General features: G+C 41.6%; 1 protein-coding gene across 2 annotated transcripts in view; it reads right to left on the reverse strand.

Annotated features, from left to right (window-relative positions):
• Setbp1 (SET binding protein 1) overlaps positions 1–24,837 on the reverse strand; it is a 324,431-nt gene that overhangs the window by 21,283 nt on the left and 278,311 nt on the right. For both annotated transcript variants that reach the window (XM_090353180.1, XM_090353179.1), the window contains one exon: positions 242–412. In XM_090353180.1, coding sequence (XP_090209306.1) covers positions 242–412 — 171 coding nt within the window. The remainder of the gene's footprint in view (positions 1–241; positions 413–24,837) is intronic.

Here is a 24,837-nt window from a genome sequence, read left to right on the forward strand (position 1 = left end):
TAATACTGTTAGCATTTAGCTGATCTTCACTGGGCCAGTTTTAGAATAACCTAGAAACCTTTTCAGAATAGTCTTGCACTCTTCATTCCAAACTGAAGTTCCTTTGTGAGATCACAACCCACATGGGAAACCTCGTGCTGGCCCAACAAGAAGTCTTACCTGTACCCTACACCACATCCACCATGGGCCTTCTCCACATCTCTTCATGGAGGTAAACTTAAAGCATCTGGAAAATGCTCACCTGCGTCTGATGTGGCTGCAGATGCAGCGAGGAGCGATAGCACGGGAGTAGGTGGAATCGCAACACTATCCACTGCAGAGGGTTTCTTCCTGGTCATCATCGCGGAGACCGAGCCCTCGCTCTTACTATGCGCTGCCGTCTGGTCCACTTTTAAGTGAGGGCTTGGCATCCCTGTAAAAAAAAATAGCCCAGAGCCTGTGGTTAATTTAAAAGAACAATATAAGACTTGACTAGGATCTTCAAACACAGTCATGATTGGACCTCCTGCTGGCACTCACAGAATAAAGTTTTAGAAATGAGTGAAGGAAAAGTCAAAGGGATGACGAATTTTGTGGCTGAAATTAGGAGTAATAGCATTTCAAACTGGCAGCCTGGAAGTAGGAACCAAGGACTAATGAAGTGATATATTGCATAGGTCCACAGTAGCCTTCTAAGAGCCAATACTCCTATCTCTACAGCAAGAAGGGGGAAGTCACAATTTTCTCTCGAGGAGGTTTCACTTTTCAACCCAGTTGGGAAGACCATCTTAGAAGGACAAAATAGACTACACTTAGTTGAGTGTGCAGTTCATCCTAGGTTCTTGAAGTGGTGTCTGGCTGCAGAGAGAAGAGCAGGAAGAAATGAATGAAGTCAGGCTGTGCAGGGATCGTGTTAGAGTGGCAACGTGAGGGAGAGGCATTCTCTCTGTCCAGAAGAGCATTTGTAAAGTCAGGGTGGGAAATGAACATGATCTAGACAGGCAATAAGGCTCAAGGTCTGTCAAAGGGCAAAGGAATGAAGAAAATGCAGTCTACATATATATACAGTGGACTACTATTCACCCAGGAAGAGGAATGAAATCCCATCAGTTGTAGCAAAATGGACAGAAGTAGTGGACATTATGTTAGATGGTGTAAATCAGACATAAAAAAAAAAAAACACGCACCGCATATTCTCTCTCCTATGTGGAAGTTTAGGGAAAGCAAAGCTGACTTGATTGGAGAATGGTGGTTGCTACATTTTGTTAAGGGAGGAAGAGGAAGGATGGACTTGAAGAGTGTACAGCCCATACAAAAATTTAAATAGCCCACCAAATCTCATTTGAATACATACAATTAATACTCTTAATACATATATTTAAATGTCCCACAGAGCCCCACTTGAACACATAACTAATACCTGTAAATTATTGCAATAATAATTACAAGTCGACCTACTGGAGTGTGAGGAGGACTGACAATATCAATCATCGCTAAGCTAAGCAAGTGCTAATATGTTTGGCTGGTCTTGACAAGTAGTCTGAGTTATTTAGGCCATCTAAAAGCCTGGTAAGACTGGTGCAAGCTTCGCTGCAACCTTTTTTCCCCAAGCTTTGTTCAGGCACTGACACTTTTTGCCTTTGTGATCAAGAGAAAGTTACTTTGAATTCCTAAACTTTTGTAAACTGAAAAATGGCTTAGAGCCACACCCTGGTAATTACACACCTGTAATCCTAGGGACTGAAGAGGCTGATACCAGAGGATCATGGGTTTGAAGCCAGCCCAGGCAGGAAAGCCTGCAAGACTCCTGAAACTGGAAGTGGTGCTATGGTAGAGCATTAGCCCTGAGCAAAAGAGCTTAAGGACAGCAACCAGGCCCTGAGTTCAAGTCCCAGGACCAGCACACACACGCACACTCACATGCATGCAATACACATGCGCTCTCTCTCTCTCTCTCTCTCTCTCTCTCTCTCTCTCTCTCTCTCTCTCTCTCTCTTGCTCTCTCTCTCACATACACACACACGCACACACATGCTCACACACACATGCTCACACACATGCACACAACACACGCACACAACACATGCACACACACTCACAAGGCTTAGAAATAGTACAGCATCCACTGAGTAAATTCATGTACAGTGCAATGTTTGCACACATGTTATTAATGAGTCTACTGCTGATATGATTACTAATATCACAACTATGATTCCCCATTACTTTCTCAGAACCAATTTTAAGGTCTCTTTCCTGACATGACCAAGAGTTTCTTGGCGCCTTTTACATCCCTAGCTGAAAAACTTGTAAGTCTGATCCATGTCCAATGGCCATCTATTCAGTCCCTTCATTTGGAGGCTATCAGTCCTTGCCAGCAGCAGCAGCAACAAATTGCGTTTTATTACAGCAGGTATTTACACTGTTTTTTCTCTCATCTCCACCAAACTGAGTGATATAGTCCCTTCTCAGAGCACCATTATCTCCCCACCACAGCGAGATCAGCCTCACTTGGGCCTTGTGACAACCCAGTGAGGCATGTAGTGTGGATATTACTATTTTCTCAATTTTACAGATGAGGAGAACTCATTTCCAACAGCTTAAGGAAAAGCTGAATAATCTCATACTGCTCTTACTGTTAGAGCTGGAAATTTCCACGTAGCCAGGACCATCTTGTTACACCTTGTTTCAACCATGTCCTGTCAAAGTAAGTTCCATGAAAAGGACACAAAGGCTTTCTTGCCACCTGTGGAAAAAGGTACCTCTGTCCTCCTGAGGAGAAATCCACAGTGATGTTTTCCTTTACCCTCCTTACCATCCACCTTCTTTCCATCCTGATCTTTGAAACACCTGTCTGAGAATCCACAGATAACCTTCCTTTTATTTTTGGAATTTTTATTTCATTGCCTTTTTTCTTTTGGTTGGTTGTGGGTCTTTTAAACTCAGGGCTTGGGTGCTACCCTTGAGCTCCTCTATTTAAGACTAGAGCTCCAAGCATGTGAGCCACAGCTCCACTTCCGGTCTTCTGGTGATTACTTGGAAATAAGAGTCTCACAGATTTTCTTAGCTGGGCAGGCTTTGAAATGTGATTCTCGGATCTCAGCCTCCTGAGTAGCTAGGATTACGGATGTGAGCCATAAGTTCCTGGCTATTTCATTGCATTTTGAATATAGAGCCTGTCAAGATCTTCTCGTTATTTTTAAGTAGTTGTACAAGGGAGTTGCCATTTGACAAAGCAGTTTATAAATATGATATGTCTTCCCCATTCTCTGTGGTCCTTACTCTCCCCACCCCTTCCTTCCTCTTCTTAATTGGATAAGATATACACTGGCTTCTTGGGTGTATTTTCCCCCATTTATCCTCTTCGTTTATCCACTGCTTTCCCCTTTAGCCCATTCCATGCTTTTTGAATTCCTGTCTTGGTGCTTTATTTTGATGAACTTTGACTTTGCCTTTCTGAGGAATTAGCACTATTTGAGTTCTCTCTTGAATCTACCATATATTAGTTAATACATTTGTATACACTTGCATGGTACCCAATGTATTCATTTATATGATTTTTTGAGTGTGTATTGGTGGGGGGGGGGCGTGTTAAGGGGCTTGTACTCGGACTGGGCGCTGTTCCCTGAGCTCTTCAGCTCAAGAATACCGACCTACCCCTTGAGCCAAGCCCCACCTTCCGTTTTCTAGAGGTTAATTGGAGATAAGAGTCTCAGATCCTTTTGTGCCTGAACTGGCTTTGAACCTTGATCCTCAGATCTCAGCCTCCAGAGTAGTTAGGATTATAGGAGTGAGCCACCACACCGGGCTTTTATTTATATGTTTATAAGCTAAATCATACTTCCACATATAATAGAACAATTGCAAGGTATAATAGAATAATTGCAAGATTCATCAACATGTGGAGTATGTTCTATTAGCAAAATATGTAGATATGCTCACTATAAGCTCTGTAAAGGTCAATATACTTAAATTGTACATACAGAGAATCATCTGTGATGAAATCAAACAGCAGAGTTTATTCTGAAGGAAGACTGCTCAGAACTACTCCCTAGACTTTGTTATCATTAATGTTTTAAAAATCATAAACTTACTTTTTTTTCCCCTGTCCTGAGGCTTGAACTCAGGGCCTGGGCACTGTCCTTGGACACTTTTTGCTCAAGGCTGGCATTCTGCCACTTGAGCCACAGCACCACTTCCAGCTTTTTCTGAGTGGTATGTGGTACTGAGGAATCGAACCCAATGCTTTGTACATCCTAGGCAAGCTTTCTACCACTAGGCCACACTCCTGGCCCTAAACTAACTAACTAACTTTCTTTCTTTTTTTCATAATGTAGAAACAAACACAGTTTTGGGGAAATGTAGAAGTGGATTAGAGCATGGCTGTTGGGATAGAATGACTGATTCACTAAACAAGAATTTGCTTAAATGTGTGTGTGCTTAACAAGGGACTGCTAATAAATCCAAAAGCGGGCAAGAGTCTAATGAAAATTTCCTAACTTCCTAATGAAAATTTCCAGGTTAGGAATATATGCCCTCAGTGAAGTGCTCAGAGCCTCCACAAAAGACTTTAAAGGCCCAAGCCCTCTGACTTCTACTGGGTAGCTGCTCTTTTGAAAGGCTCATTGGTAAGTCATCTTTGTATCTGTGGGCACAGGCAAGGCAGGTACATCTTTGCTTATATTATGAGGTGCTTGGGGGATGGAAGGAAATAAACAGGATTAGTAGGTGAATATTTAATTCTCACTTGGGAACCCAGTGATTTCTAATCATTTCACTTGTACCCATTTTCATGCAAATGTTCACAATCTAAATTAGTCTCAGCCCACATCATCTCATTAAAGTTGATCTGATCATACCTCTGTTGGGCATACTTTGCTACTCAAGTGTTTATGTTACAGAGCGTGTTAAATGTAATAAAATGACACTTAAAAAACACTGTGTCATTCAGATTGTCACTATTCAGCTTCTTCAGAAAACCCTAGGCAATCGAAGACTTTACAGATTATAGTACTGCTTGGTAGTTATCAATTTTCAGAAACAAATGGGAGGAAAAAATATATAAAGCCAGTCTTGGCTCTTGCTCAGTATTTTGGGGTTTTGAAAGGATAATGGAAACAATCCTAGAAATAATATTACAGGGACAAGAATACTAGATAAACTTTAAACCAAGGACAGTCTAAAAATATGTGATAAATGACACAGTCTGACTTGGGGGAGACTAAGAGGGAAGATTGCTCCTTGAGAGAAAGTACTGAGCAGGTAGCCCCGGGAGAGGCTTTGTTTCCCTTCATGCCATGTACTTGCTGGTGAGTGAGACCAAAGTAGAGGTACATTCTGGGAATGTCCTTCTCAGTGTGAGTTTGGTTTCTGAGGCAGAAAGTTGATCACAGAAAATACCTATGAGCAGCTTTGTTCAGACAGGGCCGCAGAGATATGTAGTACCCCTCTTTACTGGGGGCACAAGAAAATGCCAGGTGAGACTTGGGTTTGGAGAAGGATCATTATGGAAATTCAGACTGTGTGCAGAGTTCCTGGTACATTGATTCTGCACTCAACCTAAGACAATCAGCACTGAGGTTTGCATATTTGCAAGCCAGTGTGTTTCAAAAGGAGGAAATAATAATGATTTTGCAGATACAACATCTGCTAATAATTAAAAGACAGAACTAAGCAGAAATAAAAAAAAGAAAGTTAAAGCTATATGAAAACATGCAGCTATCACCTGTTGACCTCTACTGATATGTATGTGTGTGTGTATATATTTTTTTCTTCATTGAAACATGTCTGTTGCCTATCAAGGGACAGTTCTTCATTTTCCAGGGTAATTTCTCATAGCCCACTTATCCCCTCAAACCTCTACCTGCACACCATGTTTGCATTAGAGACGTGATTTATGGATTCCTACTCCTGAGATGCACAAGCTGACTTCCTGTTGCCTTGGTTACTTAGACCTCAGTTCAAGGTTAAACTACTCCCAGATCAAAATCAGTGGCAGGCACTGCATCTAGTGGCTAGGTTATTGACTGCCCCAGGATGCGAAAAGGTCAGAGACCAAAGCACTGTTTACTGCCTTAAGGGTAAGTCAATAGTTTCAATATTTTGATCCTGTTTCTTTCCAAGTAGAAGCTGCTGCTCAATTACCTCATCCCCAGGTTGGTCAAGGTCACCAGGTCAGGGTGGAGAAGCAGAGTCTGTGGGGCCTGACTTTCCCAGAGTCCTTTTAATGAGTTTTGTGACCTTGGGTAATAAAAAACAGCCTCTTCTGTGTGTAATTTGTATATTCTGCTAAGGTTTATACAAGTAGTTACCTATTTGATCTCATTTCCTTATAGGGAAAACAAACACACAAACAATTTGTGTGCACTGGCCACTGTTTACTCTCCCTCTTGGGATGAAGAAAGTTAAGCAAGATCATATGATTTATCTGTAGCCACAGGGCTGGTAAGAGATGGTAAAATCCAGATCCTCTGACCCATCAGGTCACCCACACAGGTTTCTTAAAGTAAAGAAGCTGATGGAATCACCCCTGCATGCTCTCGTGGAATTTGTTTTGCAACATTTACTGCAGTCAGCAGAATATCTGGCAAGACAGCATGTAATTTATATAGGTTGGTTGAACAGCCTACTTAATTTTCTGATTCTACCACTTCAAAGAAGGTGCTTCGTTTTGGTCTGGACTAGGCTAGCATGAAGAGAGAGGGTGCCATCGTTGGGCTGGCTGGTTTTCTTGCCACCTCACAGATCCTCTCCGTGTTCAAAATGGCATGAATGGGGGGCGGAGGTACTTTAAGTTAGTGGTTTCTAACCTACAAAGAACTTGGACATGCACTCTGCTGTGTTACCCTCTTGCATCTCTGCAGGGAACACAAAGCAGACGCTGAGAACTCGAATTCACATATGAGCCAACAGAGGCCTGGAGGGCCAGCCGATTTGTCCTAGCAAACTTGATGATCAAAATTTGTAAACTCTACTGATTGTCTGTTTAGACTTTGACATTATTCTTTTGTGTTGTGAGCAAGTGAACTTTCCTTGTAGCTAAGAAGAGGAATATATGGATTCAGTAATAAAAAAACATAAGATTTAGGAAACAATAGTTTCCTGTGCCTACTCCAACAAAAACAGCTAATTTTGTTGCTCCAGCTTATTCAGTAATTCAACAACTATTTATTCAGCAACTACCTACCTTACCAGGTAAATGGTACTGGTTAAAACCATCAAATCTCTTACTCTCTCATAATTAGTTCTAATATTTTCCGCATGGCATAAGGGTAAGCTATAGTGCTTCACACTTTTTAACAGTCAGAAGGCAGGGCCTTTATTAGTCATATGACATCTTCATGTAAATTAGTAACAATTCACCCAGATGGTTCTAGCCTCATGGATCCTGAGTCACACAAACAGAAGACACCTTTGGGCAAATTAGAAAAAAGTCATCACTTTCTATTTGCCTTCAGAGCACAGATTGGAGACAGGCGCATGAGATGGTCACAGACACCAACTTGCTTAATGAGAGAGAATGACCCTATTGCATTAATTTTGTGGCCAATGAATTTTGCCCAGCCTAAGACCTTAACAGATGAAGTTAGGTCTGATGATGTTGGCTCATTTTAGCAATCAGCAGGAAAGATCAAAGTAGGAGGACATACCCCTGAAGACTGAACATCTGGAGGACATACTAGGCCAATTTTCCCCTAAAGTTGGAGATATCCAAATAATCAGGAAAAAAAGCATGACTAGAAGTATGGCTCAAGTGGTAGAGTATCAGACTATCAAACACCAATCCCTGAGTTTAAGTCACAATATTACCAAAAAGAGATGAAATCAATGCAGATAATATTCCAGCAATACAATGTGTCTAAAATAAATTATTATGGAATCAGAAATTATTTGAAAACAGAGTACCAACACATGGAAGATGCAATCTCTTTTATCATCATGGAGATGGATTTGAGGTAGAGGTGGGTTTGAAGTAGAGCTAGAGGGAATATGACAGATACACTTATGAAGCTGATGAACCTGATAAAACTGATACGATAGGAGGCCAAATGAATCTTCCCTGTATCAGGAGAAAAAAAATGAGATTACATGTGTGCTCCAATATTGTCTGCCTCTCCTTCACTCCCTATTTAAGCATTCACCAGGATTCTGCAAGTGCCAGATACTATTAAGCCTTATTCCCTCACGCTCCCCTTGTGTGAGGCCAATGCTCTACTTGGGAAGACAGAGATAAGTGCAGAAATTCCAGTCCAGAAAGTTGGGTAGAATTCTATAACCGGAAGTAAAGAATAGCTGTGTCTGGGAAATGACAAGAACAGAAGCAAAGCAATAGATAAAGAACCAGGGTAGCTCTTACCTCTAATGCTTTACGAATGCAGAAATAGTAACATTTGCATCAGCTGGGATCTTATAGAGACTGACACTGAGTCATGGACAGTAAATTCTACTGATGTAGATATCAGGCATTTCTGACCCTCTGTTATCATCAAGGAGATATATTAAATACCAAAACAGTCATTTATACACATATACATATACACAAATTTAGAAATATAATAAAACTACAGAATAAACTGGAAGTGATACTGTGGCACAAAAAGGCTCAGGGATATTTCCTTGGCCTTGAATTCAAGCCCCAGGACAGGCAAAAAAAAAAAAAAAAAGCAAAAAAAAAAGCAATGTAATAATTGGGAGGAAACAATTCAGACCTTCAATTAAAGTCAATTTACAAGCACAATGCAGCTAATATGCTTTTTATATCTTTGGTGATTTGGTAGCTCAAGGATTTGCTACTTTAATATACACAAAACATATTACAGGCTGTTGCCAAATAAAAATAGGGACCTGAGCAAAATAAAGCAAGGTGGTTTCTAACTGGAAGGGAACTAGGAAGTCCTTTTTGCATCTGTCAGTAGAAAGGGACTATGACTTGCTTGTCACACACAGAGGACAGCTGAGCCATGGCTCTGACCCAGTGGTGCCCCATCATCCTAGACCAGCATGGAGGCTGTATGCTGCAAAGGTTTCGTTCTCTGTAATTTTCCTGATGCATCATTCTGATTCTTCTTTCACAGGGTAGCTTCAAAACACACCAAGTTCACAGCAGCAGATGTACCATAAGCAGGAAGACCATTGTTTCCAGAGGACTCTCCCCTAGAGGCTCCCTAACGTGAAGGGCTTAGCATCAACGTTGGTTAATACACACACATCTTGTACAGTGTCTTCCTTTTTACCACTAAAGTACACAGAGCACATCTGCATGGTAATACAGATCTCCCTGCCATGCTAACTGGGTCACCTTATTTGCATTTTGATTACTGCTTATTTAGAAGGCACACTGAGAAAAGAGCTTGATATCAGAAGCTTGGTGCATGTGTGTACATAAATATATGTATAAATAGATAAATGCACATTTACTACTTTGTGAAAAGATCAGCCCCATATGTATGTATTCTCAAGGGCACATCTGTAGAAGTCTGGCCAAGTATGGAGATTGGAATTATAAATATGATTAGGCAATCTAATTATACTTCTCAGTGAAATATCCCCCTATTGTATCTAGTTAGAAAAATCAATTTAGCATATATTCCCCTTGTTAAGTAGACATTTTCGTATATAGGGGAAGTTGCATTCTACAAGTTCTTGCAATCCCCTACTTTATTCCATTACAAAATGTGTAATCCTATGGAATATAAAACAGTGACTGTGTGCAGGCATGCACATATAGATAGCATGTGTGCCAGTAGAGCTCTCTTCTTTGTAATAGAAGAAAAAAAAGGAATCACAGAAACTCAGACCCATCATTAGATAGATCTCCTAATCTTTATCTCTAGTAGTTCAGTCAGACGAGCTAATACCATGATGATGGCTTTGAAATCTCTTAGGAATTGGATGAGGAGAAGCGATAGTGATGAACTCCCAGCTAATAAACACAGAGTGCTTATTTCGGCAGAATGATCAATTTCTAGATGTCCTGAGGCTTGTCTGATACAGTTGATTTACTCATCCTCGCTTACCTCACTAATAAAGCCAAAGTCCACCATCAGATTACAGAGGCGGCTGGGATTTCTTAAAGGGGCAGCAGAAGCGGAGGTAGCACTTCTCACCTCCCCTTGAACATCCCTCAACGGTCACAGTCTCTGGAACTCCAGTTATCTTTCCTGCTCCTCACTCTGTACTCAATAGAGTTTGGGCTAGCACAGTCATACAGACAATTAATTTGTTATCTTGTTAGTAGAAATTTAATGCAATGATCTAAAAGAACTCTTACATATTGTGATAAACTTTAGTGCCTCCGGGTGGCTCCTTTTGCATCGGGCTCATTTCACATCTCATCCATTATGTAAATGAGATTTGGAAATAGTTGAGTTTCACTAATGTAGCTCTACTCTGATGGATTGGAGAGTCAGTCCTACTGAAACTAATGAGGTTAAATGCATCTCAACATTTCTTTCTACTTGGTTGGTTCTGCAAGCCTCTGTTCAAGAAATGAATGCAATCTATTTTTTTTCCCAGCCATCTTCTAAGGTAATTTCACTGTTGCCTAGACCCAAAGTGGTCTAAAATAGGTTTGATTTGGATGAAGCTGGCCTGCGCTGCTTACTGCAGATACTGTATGCTACAGAGTTAACAGACAGCACTCCTTCACTTTGGAGCAAGACTGACACAAGGATTGAAGATAAATGGAACATATTTTAATAGTCAGTGTTTCTATAAAGATATTTTTCAACCACCCAGTGAAGACTGGGAGAAAATTTCCCGGGATAGGCTTGAGATCAGAGAGAGAATTATCATTTAGAAGTTTGGAAGTACCCAACAGATTATTTCATTTGGTTCAAAGACTACAAGGAATCCAATCCAGTTACTCAGGGGCCAGCTGTGAGCTGGAATTATATAACCAAGGACTTATATATTGTGAGTTTCATCTTGAAGGTCCAAAAACAGAATAGGGGGAAAAAAGGAGTAAGAAGTGTTCCAGGAGAAGCAACCTCCAATTATTCAAGGTCATTGGATTGGAGAGTGAAGATGAGATGCTAGCTCCTTCATCCTTAGGGAAAAACAAAACAAAACAAAATGTGAGGGCCTGGAGTTGGGCCTAGTGGTAGAGTATTCGCCTAGCATTCATGAAGACTCAGGTTTGATTCCTCAGTACCACATACATAGAAAAGCTGGAAGTGGTGCTGTGGCTCAAGTAGTAGAACGCTAGCCTTGAGAAAGCCCAAGGACAGTGGTCAGGCCCTGAGTTCAGCCCCAGGCCTGGCAAAAATAAATAAATGAATAAATAAGCGTGAAAAAATTTAGTCTATTTTTTAAGGTGGGGGCACAGAGTGGAGAAAACTAAAGAGAAGATGTGGAGGTTAAAAAAATTTGTATAAGAAGTAGAATCCATATGTGGTAGGAAGTAATTAGGAAATAAACCACTTAAGAGGAAAGGAGCTTTAAGCAAATGAATACACTGTGACCTTGGTTTAAGGTCAGAGGGACCTTGGTTTAAATCCTAACTCTGTCAATTATTAGGTGGTTGACCTTGTTCCAATGACCTAACCTCTCAAAGCCTGTTTTGTTTTTTTTGTTTTTTTAAAGTGTGGGAGGGGAAAAGGGGGAGGTTTATGAAGAGGACTCGGATATGAATTAAGTAAGATAATGCTTAGAATATGCTTAGCACAGGGGCTAGAGTAGAAAACATTCGCAGAACAGGCCAGCCAGGAAGAGGAGCAGGGCACTTGGGGATGGCGGCTACTAATGTCAGGGCTTGAAATCTGGGGAATGGAAAAGGGTTTTCTGGACAAGGCATTGCTCCGTCTCTGCCATCCCAAAAAAGAAAGCTGAAACCCTGGGAAGTAAAGTCTCGTCAGCTCCTAAAAATTCAACTTGATGCTACATTCTCAATATATTGTTAGGGTCTGATAATAAGGAAGCAGTTTTGTGCTTGTGCTAATTTAGTTAGCAAAAGTTTCCCTGCCTACTGTGAAGAGAGAAACTTGAAGTCCTGTGGGAACCCTTAAAACATAAGAAAGAGTCCACACTTTGAGTAGCTGAAGAGCTAGTTGGAGGAACAAGATACAGGAATGAGACATTTAAATAAAAATAACAATCTCCCCTGAGCGGAAAAGACCACCCACATTAATTTCCATTGCATCTGGGACCAAGCTAGAGATTTATTGGGCAGATTTTTGTTTTTGCTAGCATACATTACAGAGCAATGGTTAAAAATGGAATTTATTTACTATATGTATCAAGTGAAAACATAAATAATGGACCTGGCTGACTAAGAATCAGAATGTATGTGAGTATTTGTGCCACAGTAAAGGCAGCAATGTAATCAACACGATCATTTTTATCAAAGAGAGCTGTTTCTAAGTAGTGTGAAGAGTGGGCTCTGAGCCCACATTCCCAGAGTTTCAATCAGAGTTCTGCACAGTACTGGCTTTCAGAACCCAGGCAAGTTCTTTAACTTCCCAGTGCTTCTGTTTTTCTCATCCATAATGCAATTAACTACAGCACCTTGCCCCCAGGCTTACATATGAAGATATAGGGATGAAGTTCTATCCTCAAAGGGTAAGAGGAAAACAGAAATGCTAATGTTAATATTCTGTAATAAGGACCAGGAGATTAGAAACAAGACACAAGACTATCCAGGAGGATGAGTGACTGTTCTGCTGGGATAGGGCAGACATCAATGAGGAGGTGGTGACATGTTTTATTTAGGTCTCAAAATCATTTGGATGCATTGACTAAAGTTGGGCAAAAAATTTTGAGAACAGGATATATAAAGGGACAAACCAAGACACAGAATGGCATGTCTGGAGAACAACAAGGATTTCCTGGGTGATGGAAGTGAGTGGCAAGGATAGTGCAGCCCAGATGAGGTTGGGAAAGGGAGCAGGGAGCTTGGGTTTCAATATCGGATACTGTGGACTCAGGAAACTGCTATGTAGGCACATTAATGCATTTTCTTTTACTTTAGCTATTTTTTTTTCAGATAGCGCTTCATGCTTTTAGTGCCTGACTGTAGACTATGATCTTTCTACCCTTGTTTCCTGTGTAGCTGAGATTGCAGGCATGAACCTCCATGCCCATTTTTATTGGTTGAAGTGAGTATTTTGCTGACATTTTGCTCAGGCTGCTTCACACCACAAATCCTTCCACTTCAGCCACCTGAATTGCTGGGATTACAGATATGCACTAGAAATTCGACGTTGGATAGAATTTGGTTAAGCAGTGCCATGCTATACACAATGCTTGTTTGCCTTTTCCATGTTCTGTCCTCTTCCCTCAACTTTCACTGGACAACTTCTGCACAGGAAATGCCTTGCTAAACACTATGGGGGAAACTGTAAGTACAAATCTAGCTTAGAATACACTGAAAACCATGCTTAAAGGCCTCACTGTAATTCATGCAGGAGCTGAGTGTTTAGAGAAAACAGAATTGAAAAAGCATATCATTTCTAGGGAATAAATGCTTCCTGGGTTTATGTGTTGATTTTTACAAATATGCACTGGTGCATATTTGATTCCTTTTTTTAATGGACTTTATGCCTACCCTCTATAATCTTAGATTATTAAAGAAATTTTGAACCCAGGAAAGAAGCCAGAGGAGAGAAGAGGAAAAACTGAATAGTAATGATGGACTATATAAGTGTTACCTATGAGAGAAAGGGAACCTGATAGATTGAACCAGGGTGAGTAGAGACTGGAGAAAAAGGTATCAGATCCCAAGATCACATAAAAACAGTCAAAATAGCTGCTTTGTTCAATCAAATTTGTATAGCAATCTAATTTTTAAGTTAAAATCAAAGGCATTATAGATCTGACTGTATTGCTTCATGGTGAAAATATTTGCACCATTATTTGTCCATTCATTCTGTTAAGGGGAGCAGGGACTGGTGCCATCCAGAATGCCTAAGAGTTCCCCCGCCCCATTGTGGAAGGTCAACAATGGTACAGCCCAGCCACCTTGACCTCCCCACCCCCCCAATGAGGAGGGATATGTGGTACAGCCCACATAGGGAGGGGCAACCTTGACCTTCTCCCCACCCCCATGAAGAGGGATATCTGCTTGGGTGGGGAGGAGCCGGGCTTTGTGTGGAGACCTTTCCAATTTGCGCACCAATTCCAACTAAGGTGGTAGGTAAATTCAAACACTGGACTGTGACCCTATTGGCTACCTGCGTGTGGCTGGAGCTGGTAATGGTCCCTCTTTGTACGTGACTATCCCATTGGCCACCTGTGTGACTAGGTTCGACCACATGGGTTTTGCCCTTAAAAACCCTGGGTGAGAGCTGCTCAGGGTCACAGTGTCAGCTCCCGAGTCTGCACTGTGTCCCTGGCCGGTCAGTTCTCCATCTACTTCCCCAATAAATTCACCTTTTTATATGATACTGTCTCTGTGTGGTGGACTCTGGTGGGATGTGGAATCCCCACCTGGAGGGGTGTGGATCCCCTCCTCTTGACCCCACAACAATTCATTCATTCCACAAATATCTATTGAACATCTATAATGAACAAATGACTTTGGCAGACCTTGATTAAAAAAATGTCTTTACTAAACAGTAAAAGATGAGGAAGAATTAGTATAATAATTGAGAAAGGGTAATAATGATTATCACTGAAACTACAGGCAAGCCACACAAATCAAATTTCTGACTACTGGAGAGGCAAATATTGAACACTGACATGAGTACAACATAAGTCAGCCCACATTTAGGGACAGATATGCAGTAGAGATTGAGCCACTTGTAGCTAGGCTTTCTGAACTATGTTTCTCACTGGCCCAGCCATTCATTTCATGGACAAACAGCAAAGAGGAGACCTCCCATGGAGAGGTAGAGGCATGGCAAATGACATTGTCTCTGTTTACTTCTGATTCTTCCCAACAAACAAGGAGTGTTTCCTCTGATTTTAAACACTAAGTGAACTACTTTTTCATCATATGGGATGCTTAGAGAGTCACATGGAAGAAGCACTTGTATTTTTGAGAAGAAAACAGAAATCTCATTTTCTTTTTTGCAGATAACTTGCAAGACATATTCCCAGAGTCATTTGGGTTTCCCAGGTACCCGCTGGTGATAATGACTCAGGAAGACATGCCTTCAAACTGCATTGAAGGGGAAGCCACTTCAGCCTCTGGAATAGCTAGGGCCACGGCATGAGCCACTTCTTACTTTGTTTTGTTTTTGTCCATCATGGGGTTTGAACTCAGGGCCTGAGCACTGTCCTTGGGCCACAGCTCCAGCCAGAAGTCACTTCTTTATTTTTCGGTCACAAATTTTGTTTTTCATTTTTTACTTTATTTTTTATTGTTGGGATAATGTATGGAGTAGGGTTAGTGTTACATTCACCAGGTAGTTAGATGCATTACTTCTCACACATTGATACCCCTTCTCATGTTTTTGTCCCCATTTCCAGAAATCACTTCTTCAAGAAATCTTTTTGACTACTAGCTATCCTTGTTTGAAGACAAAGAATATCTGTGTCACTTTCAATCTAAATTCCTACATTCTACCGGGCAGATAATTCTACCCATGTTTTATAGACAGGGAATTGAGGCGGAAGCTTTAAGAAACATTCAGTCTTGGAACAACTTTGTGGTTCTAGGAATCTGAATCAGTTGTTTTTCCCCCTACATTTACAACACATTGTTTTCCAGGCTGTTAGGAATAACCCCTTAGTGTTTAGATTCCTGAGTAACATAAAGCAGAGTGGTTCTGCCTTATTGAAGAGTGGTGTGTCCTTTAAGCAAAACTGCAGGGAGAGTCCTTATTTGCAAATAGCTTGTTTCTTAATTCTGTCTAGTTAACTCTGGGTTCAAGGAAGTAATGGCCTAATGTGAGATTAAGAAGTTGCAGAACCTGTTGAGAAAAAAAAAAAAAAAAGAGAGAGCCCCGAGTGCAAATAGAAGACAATTATGGAAATTTCCATGAACTTAGACCTCAGAACTAACAGCCAGGTTTTGACATGAGCCAGAGAATGAAGCTTCCTTATGATAAAAAGGGAGGCTGAAATCAGGATTGTGTGAGCAAATGAAATGGTCAATAAATGCCAACAAAACACATGTAAAACTTTAAAAAAGAGCTAAGAATTCCCTCCCCAGAAAATAAGTCTACTAACGAATGAACATGTCACTTAGCATGATTTAGCCTTTCCACAAAGTATACTTATTTCAAAACAAAGATGCTTTGCTGGATAAATATTAACAATTGTTATATATCAACTAGAAAGAAAATCTCGGAGTATACTTTGCAAACCTGGAAATTATTACGTTGCCCAAGTAATAAAACTGACAGTAAAACATTATTTTTCCAGTCTTGGTTATGTAATAAGTGGAATGTGTTTGTTTTTCTAAGAGCCGTTTTTTAAAATAATCAAAGTTATCTGAGGGCGACCCTTTCTCAAGCCAGGAATTTACTTGAAGGATTTGCAGCCTTGAGAGCTGCTGGAATTCTGGAACTGGGCAGGTGATGGCTCAGTTTTTCTGAAAATTTTATTAAGACTCTCCAGAAGGAAAAATTTGTGGGTGGCAAACAGTGGTCTTCCATCTTTTATTAGGAGTCATATTTCATTTCTTGCTTCTGGTCCAATGCCTCCCTTCCATTGTTGTGGGTTAGCTCCTGCTCATCTTTTTCAATACAACGTCAAGCAGCCAAGTACTCTGATTTGCCAGAGTTTTCACGTGCTTCTTTTTTCTTCCTTTCTCTTTAATTTTGTTTTTGGTGCAGATGCTGGGGCTTAAACTCAGGTCCTCACTTTGCCTGAGCTTTTATTGGTCAAGGCTAGAGCTCTACCACTTGAGCCACAGCTCCACTTCTGGCTGTCTTTGGTGCTTCGTTAGAGAGAAGAGTCTCTCAGACTTTCCTGTCTGGGCCTGGTTTTGAATGTCAATTCTCATATCTCAACTTTCTGAGTAATTAGGATTACAGGCATGCCTCACTAGTGCCCAGCCCACCTTTTACCTTTGCAGGTATCATACTTACATCACAGTTCCGTCAGCTTTTCAGATATTCACTTTCACAGATGTCTACATGACATTTCAAACTCTCAAGATCGGTCAGGCATATCACTACTCTGCATGATGCAGGAAATTAATTTAAACCTTAGAGGTCAAATGGGCATAAGAAGAGATACATGAAGGAGCTTTACTCTAAGGCTTCAATGAGAGAAACATCAAGTATCTACCTTGCCATGCTGCCATTAACAGTACTATTACACACAGGATTCTTGACTTCATAATAAGGTATTAATGAGTTGAAAAAAGAGTTTAGGTTGTGATTATATTGTCCATGGGTTTTTGACAGTGCCCACTTTGTAAAGAGCTGACAAGAAAAGACACGATCAGCAAACATACGTTCAACTGGACTGCGCCTGAGTTTGTGCCAGGGTGAGAACACCTCAGCACACACAAAACCATACCCCAACACTACAGTTTGAAGTGGAAACTGGATTTTTTTTCCCTCCCAGTTTTCCTAAGAAATATTTTCTACTGTGATCATATTATAAACAAGATGATACGAGAAACCACAGAAGATATACAAGTTATTTATGACCCCATTTTATGAAAGTGAAAAAGAGCATTAATTCTGAAATACTACAGGGAAGGTAGTGGGGGGGGGCACTGGAGTTTGAAGTCTGTAGTTTAGATATGATAAAAAAGACACTAGGGCTGGAGGGGACCACTTGGCGGATCCTATCATGACTTGGTTGAGAATATGGAGGGTCCTAGAAGTTACATCTCTCACTGCTCACTGTTGGTGAATCTGTGCCACACTGGATCTCTAGATGCTGATCCTCCTTACTGATTAGGCACTGCCCACCGGTCATGTGACAGGAATTTCCTGCAATTTCTTGCCTTAGCCTTCATAGTGACCGTGAGGGTCCCGTTGAGGGAATTCAATGCAGCCAGGTAGGCAAAGAGTAGGATGGACATAATCCCAAACAACCCATCTATGTCTTGCTTTGGGCAGTCATCTCAGGAAGGCAGGTATTCGTGGAGTCTTGAAATCCATCAAAAATCACTGGTCATAGTAGAAAAGGACCAGACTCGGATTTGTTCTCTAAAACAAGAAAAACAGGTAAGGATACACCCATAAATGACAAGGCATTATCTGGTCACTTTATTGATAAGCAGTAACTCTGGAGATTCTACTTGCTCTCTGTCATCAGTGGCAAGCTGGTGTCCCAGTCTCTCCCGGAAACAGTGCTTTTCTTCTCAGTGGATTCTCTCTTGCCAATTTGTAATGGCCGGAAGTGATTATTACGAGCACAAAACATGACAGCTTCAGGTTTTGTGGGAGCTGGCTGGCTGGCATCTTTGTTCTCTCCTTGCCCAGGAAGAAGGGGCAGGGCCATCTGGGAAATATATTTGGTAGACTTCAGTTTGACCTACACTGGCTGCATTTCTTGGAGGGTCTGGGAAATGTCTCAAATGTCTGCTCTTTTTTCCCCCCATTTCTGAGAGTGTGCCCTGTTGTGTGTCCTTCTTCCTTCCTGTTTTTCCCACCTCTCTAAAGCCTGGAGCACTAGCTGTTTGGTTTGTGGTGAAAATCAATTCAAAGTCCTTTTATCTCCACATTAAATCCCCATAGCCAGCTGTTTTTATATGGAAGTCCCTACAGGAAAGGGGGGGCACTGTACTAGTGACCATTTGCAGGAAAACAAAGAGAGAGAAAAAAAGGCTGATGATGGCAGGTTTTGGAGGTGGTACAGCAATTAGAAGGGGGATAGGGAGAGGGGGAGGAATTTTTTAAAAATGGGCATTTCCATGCAACCATGGAAAAGAAGAGGAGAGGAATCCTCTTCTTGAACAACAAAGGCTCCTGTTAATTTTAACTAGCATAAGCTCTGATAAACCTGCAGTTGATGTGAGTCACTGGCCCTCAGGGAACAGGAGGTGGGGTGATGGGGGAGGGGAAGGCTGTGTGTGTGTGTGTGTGTGTGTGTGTGTGTGTGTGTGTGTAATCTCACAGTGCCCAGAGCCCTGGAGATCCTGGAACACTTCAGTAGCACAGGCCAGATTCATTAAAAACCCTGGCTACAGGCCAGCAGTTAAAATTGAAGCAGCATATTTATTGCATTTTGTTCAAATAAATCTGAAAACGTGTGAATCATATTCCTTGGAGAGACTGGGAGAAGAAGTAAACAACATCAGGCTAATACTTACAAGCCGTGGCGGAGAGAGAACAAAGATACAGAAGGTTCTGCCGCCACAGGAACTTAGTGAGATTCTCCCCCTTCATAGGCAGGGCACTGGCGGGAGCCACGCTATCCCACTACTTTCCCTGTAGGCTGGGTCCTGGCCTTGGAGCCATGAGACGGCAGGATCTCTGTTCTCTGCCCTGGGTTTTCTCAATGGCACCATGGCTTCTCCCACCCTGCTTTGCGGGTGTGTTGTCTCCCCGACACTCGTCCTGCCATCCTGCTTTATAACAGCAGCTGCAGAAATTAGATTCAATTATGGGTTTTCCTAAAATAGTATATGAGGGAAAACCTCCTCCCACCCTCACCAGTCCAGTTCCTATGAAACTCGGCAAGAGTTCAAGCTAATTATTTGCCTCTTTTAAAGCAAAATAAAAAAGCTGGTCAACTCTACCAGCCAGGGCTCCAGGTTCTTTTGTTGTTTAATATCTTTCAGAAAGGCTCAAAGAGGCAGTCTGTTTTAGGAAGCAGCCTCCCATTGGGTAGAGACTGGGAACGTTCTGCCTCAGTTTCCTTCCTAATAATGCTTCTCATATAATAATTAGGAGAAATGAACAATTATTTTATAAGAGGATCTGATTCAATTACAGAGCATCCTCCTGAACAAATACTGAAACTGCTCTTCATCATTATTAAAGATACAATTTATTGGCATTACTATTGAAGACTTAGGATCTCCTTTCCTCCTTTCAACTCAAAATTTGTTTTATGGCTAAGTTTGCTACTATTTTCCCTATGCTCTTGATTGTGTGAAATACTGATTAAGACAGGTGGGCAAGTAGAAAGTGTGAGCTGACACTTCTTTCTTACATCATTTACAGAAGCTGTTTATATCTCTTCAAAAGCTTTCTGGCCTTCTAGCAATCATGAGAGGCCCGGAGGCATGTTATGGATATTCAGAGGCATGCTGCTGGTCACCCAAGGAAACCATGTGTTGGGGTGTGTCTTTCCCATTTGAACATCTAGGGAAAGGCAAAGGAGACTCTAAGCACTTGATACACATTAACTAAGGTTAGGCTTGTAAGGGAAAGGCTTCGTGGTAAGAGCAGTGAAGGGAAACTCAAGGTGTCAGCTGCCAATCCATACAAGTAGCAAAGGGGCATGTTTCTGAATCCCTATGAAACAATCAATCTTGCTCAGACCCTTAGGATACAGACATGAGAATGACTTTAGTGCTAAATCCGATTTGAACACCTTGGAACTTGTTCCACCTCAGAGTTATGGCTCACTCAGCTCCTTCGCTTCACCTTTCACCAGGCTGCAAGCCATTATGCTAGGGAGCCATTATGGCTCCCTGGGCTGGGAACTGGTGGGGACTTAATGTAGTCCCTAGGAACTTCTTTCCCAAGCCGCAGAACACTCAATCCTAACCAAAGAATCACTAATCAAAGAAAACCCGGCTAAGGCCAGCAACTGTCCCCACCAGCTGTCTGAAGAAGCCATGTGTTCCAGCTTCTGTCCCTCCTTCTTGTACAACTGTGCTGATAACGGTAATAAACACTTGAAGGCACACAAAGGCAGGATGCTTTCATGCTGCCTACATGTATTAACCTAGTTCACATTTGCAACACGTCTATTTGTTGGGGTGTCATTTGACAAAGGAGGAAACTGAGGCCTACTAGAGGGGGCTTTATTATCACTACTGTTGATTGGTAGAATCACAATCTTGAAAGCACTCAAGCTAATGTCAAAGTTTTCCCCACTGAAATGGACCATGCGGTCTTCATTTCTTATTTCCGTTACCAACTAGACATTGATTCCCTCTATACTTGTGTCTCTTCTGTATGTACCAGGAGGAAATCTACTGAGCAGCTACTAGGCCAGATGGCAAAAGGAAGCTAAAACCAAATTTTCCAGCTTAAGAAGACAGTATTTATTAACTTATTCTGATCAATAGAAGCCTGTCTCTGGTTGCATGGGCTTCTGCTGAAATGTACTGCCCAAATGCAATCACAGGAGGACATAATATGAATCACTGTTCAGTTGCAGAGGAAGGATATGTTGGCTCATTAGTATACGCTCTTCTTGGCTCCTTTTGTGTAGGGGAGCAGGTCATAGCAAGGGGAAGATTCAGTGGTCAGTGAAGGCGAATGGAGGTAACTGAGTCACTTGGGGAGAAAAACGACTTCTCTCATCACTTGCTATAACAAGTTAAGACCTTCCTTTCTCTCTCTCTCGTTCCCTTTCTTCTTCTCTCCCTGATTACTTTTCCCCTTCCTTTCTTTTTTCTTCCTTCCATCCTTCCTTTCTTTCCCATCTTTGATCCCCCCCTCTTTCGTTTCTTGTTTCTTTGGTACTGTTGAACCTAGGATTTTGCACACATGCTAGGCAAGTACCCTACCACATGAGCCACACTCTCAGCCTTTTTGGCTTTTGAAATAGTGTCTCCATAACTTTGCTTTGAACTTGAAATTCTCCTGTCTTAACCACTGGGAGTACACGCATGTATGTACCATCACAGAAAGTTAGTCTAGCTGTTTATTTTTTTTAGTATTTTATTTGCCCAACCTAGGGCTTGAACTCTGGGTCTGGGTACTGGATACTGGGTACTGGATAGTATTCTACCACTTGAGCCAGAGTGCCATTTCTGGCCTTTTCTGAGTAGATTATTAGAGATAAAAGTATCACACACTTTCTTGCCCAGGACGGCTTTGAACCCCAATCCTCAGATCTCAGCTACCTCAGGATCGTACGTGTGAGCCACCAGAGCCCAGCTAACTGTTTCTTAATGGATGGCCATGACCTGAATCTACTAATGCTGTCATTCTACATTCTTCCTGTGACTGTGCAGTGACAATGTGCTCTCATTCCCTGTACCTTGGGGAATATGGGTTCCCAAACTCAATTCATTTTGCTTTGCTGTCTTGGGATTCGGAAAAAAAAAATTCTGCCCAACATCATTTCCTTGTTGAGTGAGAGAATGAAGAGATTATTGAATTAAAGCAGAACCTGAGAAGAAACCACGTTTGCTTAAACATATGTGTGTATTCCCAAGTGTCTTGGATACCACACACTTTTTCTTGAAAGCAAATTTTAAAACAGCGAGAGAAACCTCATAGCTGAGCTTTGCCATGGGTAGAGCCTCCTAGACCTCATACCACGAGGCAAGGCCACTGAGTAGGCAGACACTCTCTCAAGTGCTCCGTGTCAAAGTGGATACCACGACTAGAAGCAGAGCTGACAAGACTCCCCCTTGGCAAAGACAACATCTCTCATGACTGGTGTAATCAGATCCAGAGGAACTGGGAAGCAATGAAGCCAAAGTTCTAGTACCTCCCCCAATTCACCTTGACTGCTAAGGATGACTAGAAGGTAGGACACTGTGTTTCACAACAGTTCTCCATAATACTCTCTACTGTGCAGATATTCAGAAGGATCGATAACCAGAACCTGTCTGAAGTGGATGTGAGCCAGACAGAAGCTATCACCCCGCTGTCGTGTTTTGGTGCCAATCGCCTGCAGGACTGCAGGGTCAAGCACATTATTCACGCGTCTTCCAGTGTTTGGATACCTTGTTGTGTGGCGCCTTGCTGACTCTAGGAAGACTGTTTCTCCCACGGTTAGCTAATTCCTAGAGCTTATGACTCCCCAAGAACAAAGCGTCCAGTTGCATGTCTTCCCTAAGGAGCTCTGAGCAGCTGAGTCCTCTGTGGTGCTGTTAGGCATCAGGTCCCACGAACTTACACTATTGGGCAGTTCTAATTCTTCCTACATGGAAACCATAACAAAGTTCTTGGCACACATAGGCCATTTTTACCCTACTAACCTTTATGCTTGCCCAACTAGTGCGGATTGGCCTCCATGACTCCTGTTTAAAGACACCTATAAGCACAAACTTTTTTCTTCAAGGAAATCATGTCCGTGTCTGCATGTCTCTTACTAGACATTTTTGCTATAGCCATGGGAGCATTTTACGGAATCAATCTTTGAGGCTTTTCCTCCTCTACTTCTTGGGGTCAGGAGTGGAGACTTAAAGGATATAATTTCTCCTACCATTTCTGGAGTCCTTGATGGAAGCTTCTATTTAACTGGGGTGCTTGTTTGTTTGTTTTTAAAACTTCTCAAGTGCTTCTGACCACACTGCTATTGACATCTATGCCTCAAGAGTGGACAGGTAGAAAGCATACATAGAGGGACTGGGCATTTTCCATTGGATTATTTCATACATTCCATCTCCCCCTGTTATCTTCAAAGAATAACAAGGCTGCCCACAGAGCTGGACAGAGGTAACATTCAAACCTAGGCAGTGTGAATGCTCAGGCAGCACACAGAGTCCATGGGAGCGGTGATGGAAAACCACACCTGGGCAAGTTTGGGAAGACTACTGGGTTATCATGCATGGTTCTAGAATAGTGCTAGGCAATGGCTGGCTTGCAAACCACTGTTCTGCACAGCCTTTGGTACCTGGCTTCTAATATGCAAATCAAACATGACACAAAGTAGAGCATTTCATTTAGCTTTTCTTTTTTTGTATCACCACTATGTGGTAATCACAGTATGGTGATTTACACCAGGGATGAATTTTTGCATCTAGTCCTCTTGGATCAGCACTTGGAATTCAAGCCCTGTTACAAACCAGTACATGCTGTTCTATAATCTCCGAGGTTTCCACACCAGAAAAGGGATATGTAGGGATGGTATTTTTGCTGGTTCATGTGTTTAATCAATGGCCAGTCTTAATGTGGCCACCTCCCAGGTCTGACACCATGGTTCATGTTACAATACCTTTCCCTTGACACAAGTAGCTTCTACCTTGGAAGTCGATCATCTCAGCAACATAGTTCCGCTTCAATCAAATCAGAGCTAAATTGTGATTGTGTTTTCACATGTTTATATCTTATTTAGCCTCAACAGACTGCAATCCGAGAATGGCTACATATTTCTTTGGCATTCCCAGAATACCCATATCAGTAAAGAGTTTGATTTATGCTTGATCACATGAATTATGTCATCTTACTGAACAGCATTTGCAATCCTATCAGCAAGCCTTTATAAAATTATCCTTTTACCTTTTTTAAATTAGAGCATGATTTCCATTAGATATCAGCATAAGCCCACGCCAGCTTTGTTAGTCATGATCTTGAGAAATTTCTTCATTCCTTTAAACTTGAATTTTCTCATCAGTAAATTGTAAAGAATAAATAATAAGCATTTGCTTACCAATGCACAGCATTTAGCTCAATGTCTGGCATATAGTAAACACTGAATTCGTGTTTGCTACTGGTTTTGTTATTACTGTTTTCAGTTAACTGCAAATTAAGCAGGATGGGGAGAATCTCAGAAACTGTACTACCAATGAGAAATCACCAATGACTGCTCTCTGTAGGTTCGAAAAACACTGTGAGGTTTCCTTTGGGTTCAAAAATTATAACATTTTAGCATCTGTCTAAATACAAACATGTCATCGCAGATAGCACTGTCAAGTTTCTAGAACATTACAGAATTGGAAGGATGAGAGGTTAACGGTTTATTAGGGTACAAATTCACCAGTCTAAAGGGGCTAGAAACGCAGATGAATTCGATGACTTTCAGACTCAGAAGTTCAGCTGTTCTGACCATCCTGTCAGCCTCAATTTCCAGAAGCCACCTCGGTGGTTGCTAGAGCTAACTTCCTAGGTGTGCCAGAAGCAGAAGTGACAGGGTCTGCAGGGCAGGGGAGTGGATAAAGAG

This window comes from Megascapheus bottae, chromosome 19 (assembly GCF_031878675.1).
Source record: "Megascapheus bottae isolate mThoBot1 chromosome 19, mThoBot2.hap1, whole genome shotgun sequence".
Lineage (NCBI taxonomy): Eukaryota > Metazoa > Chordata > Mammalia > Rodentia > Geomyidae > Megascapheus > Megascapheus bottae.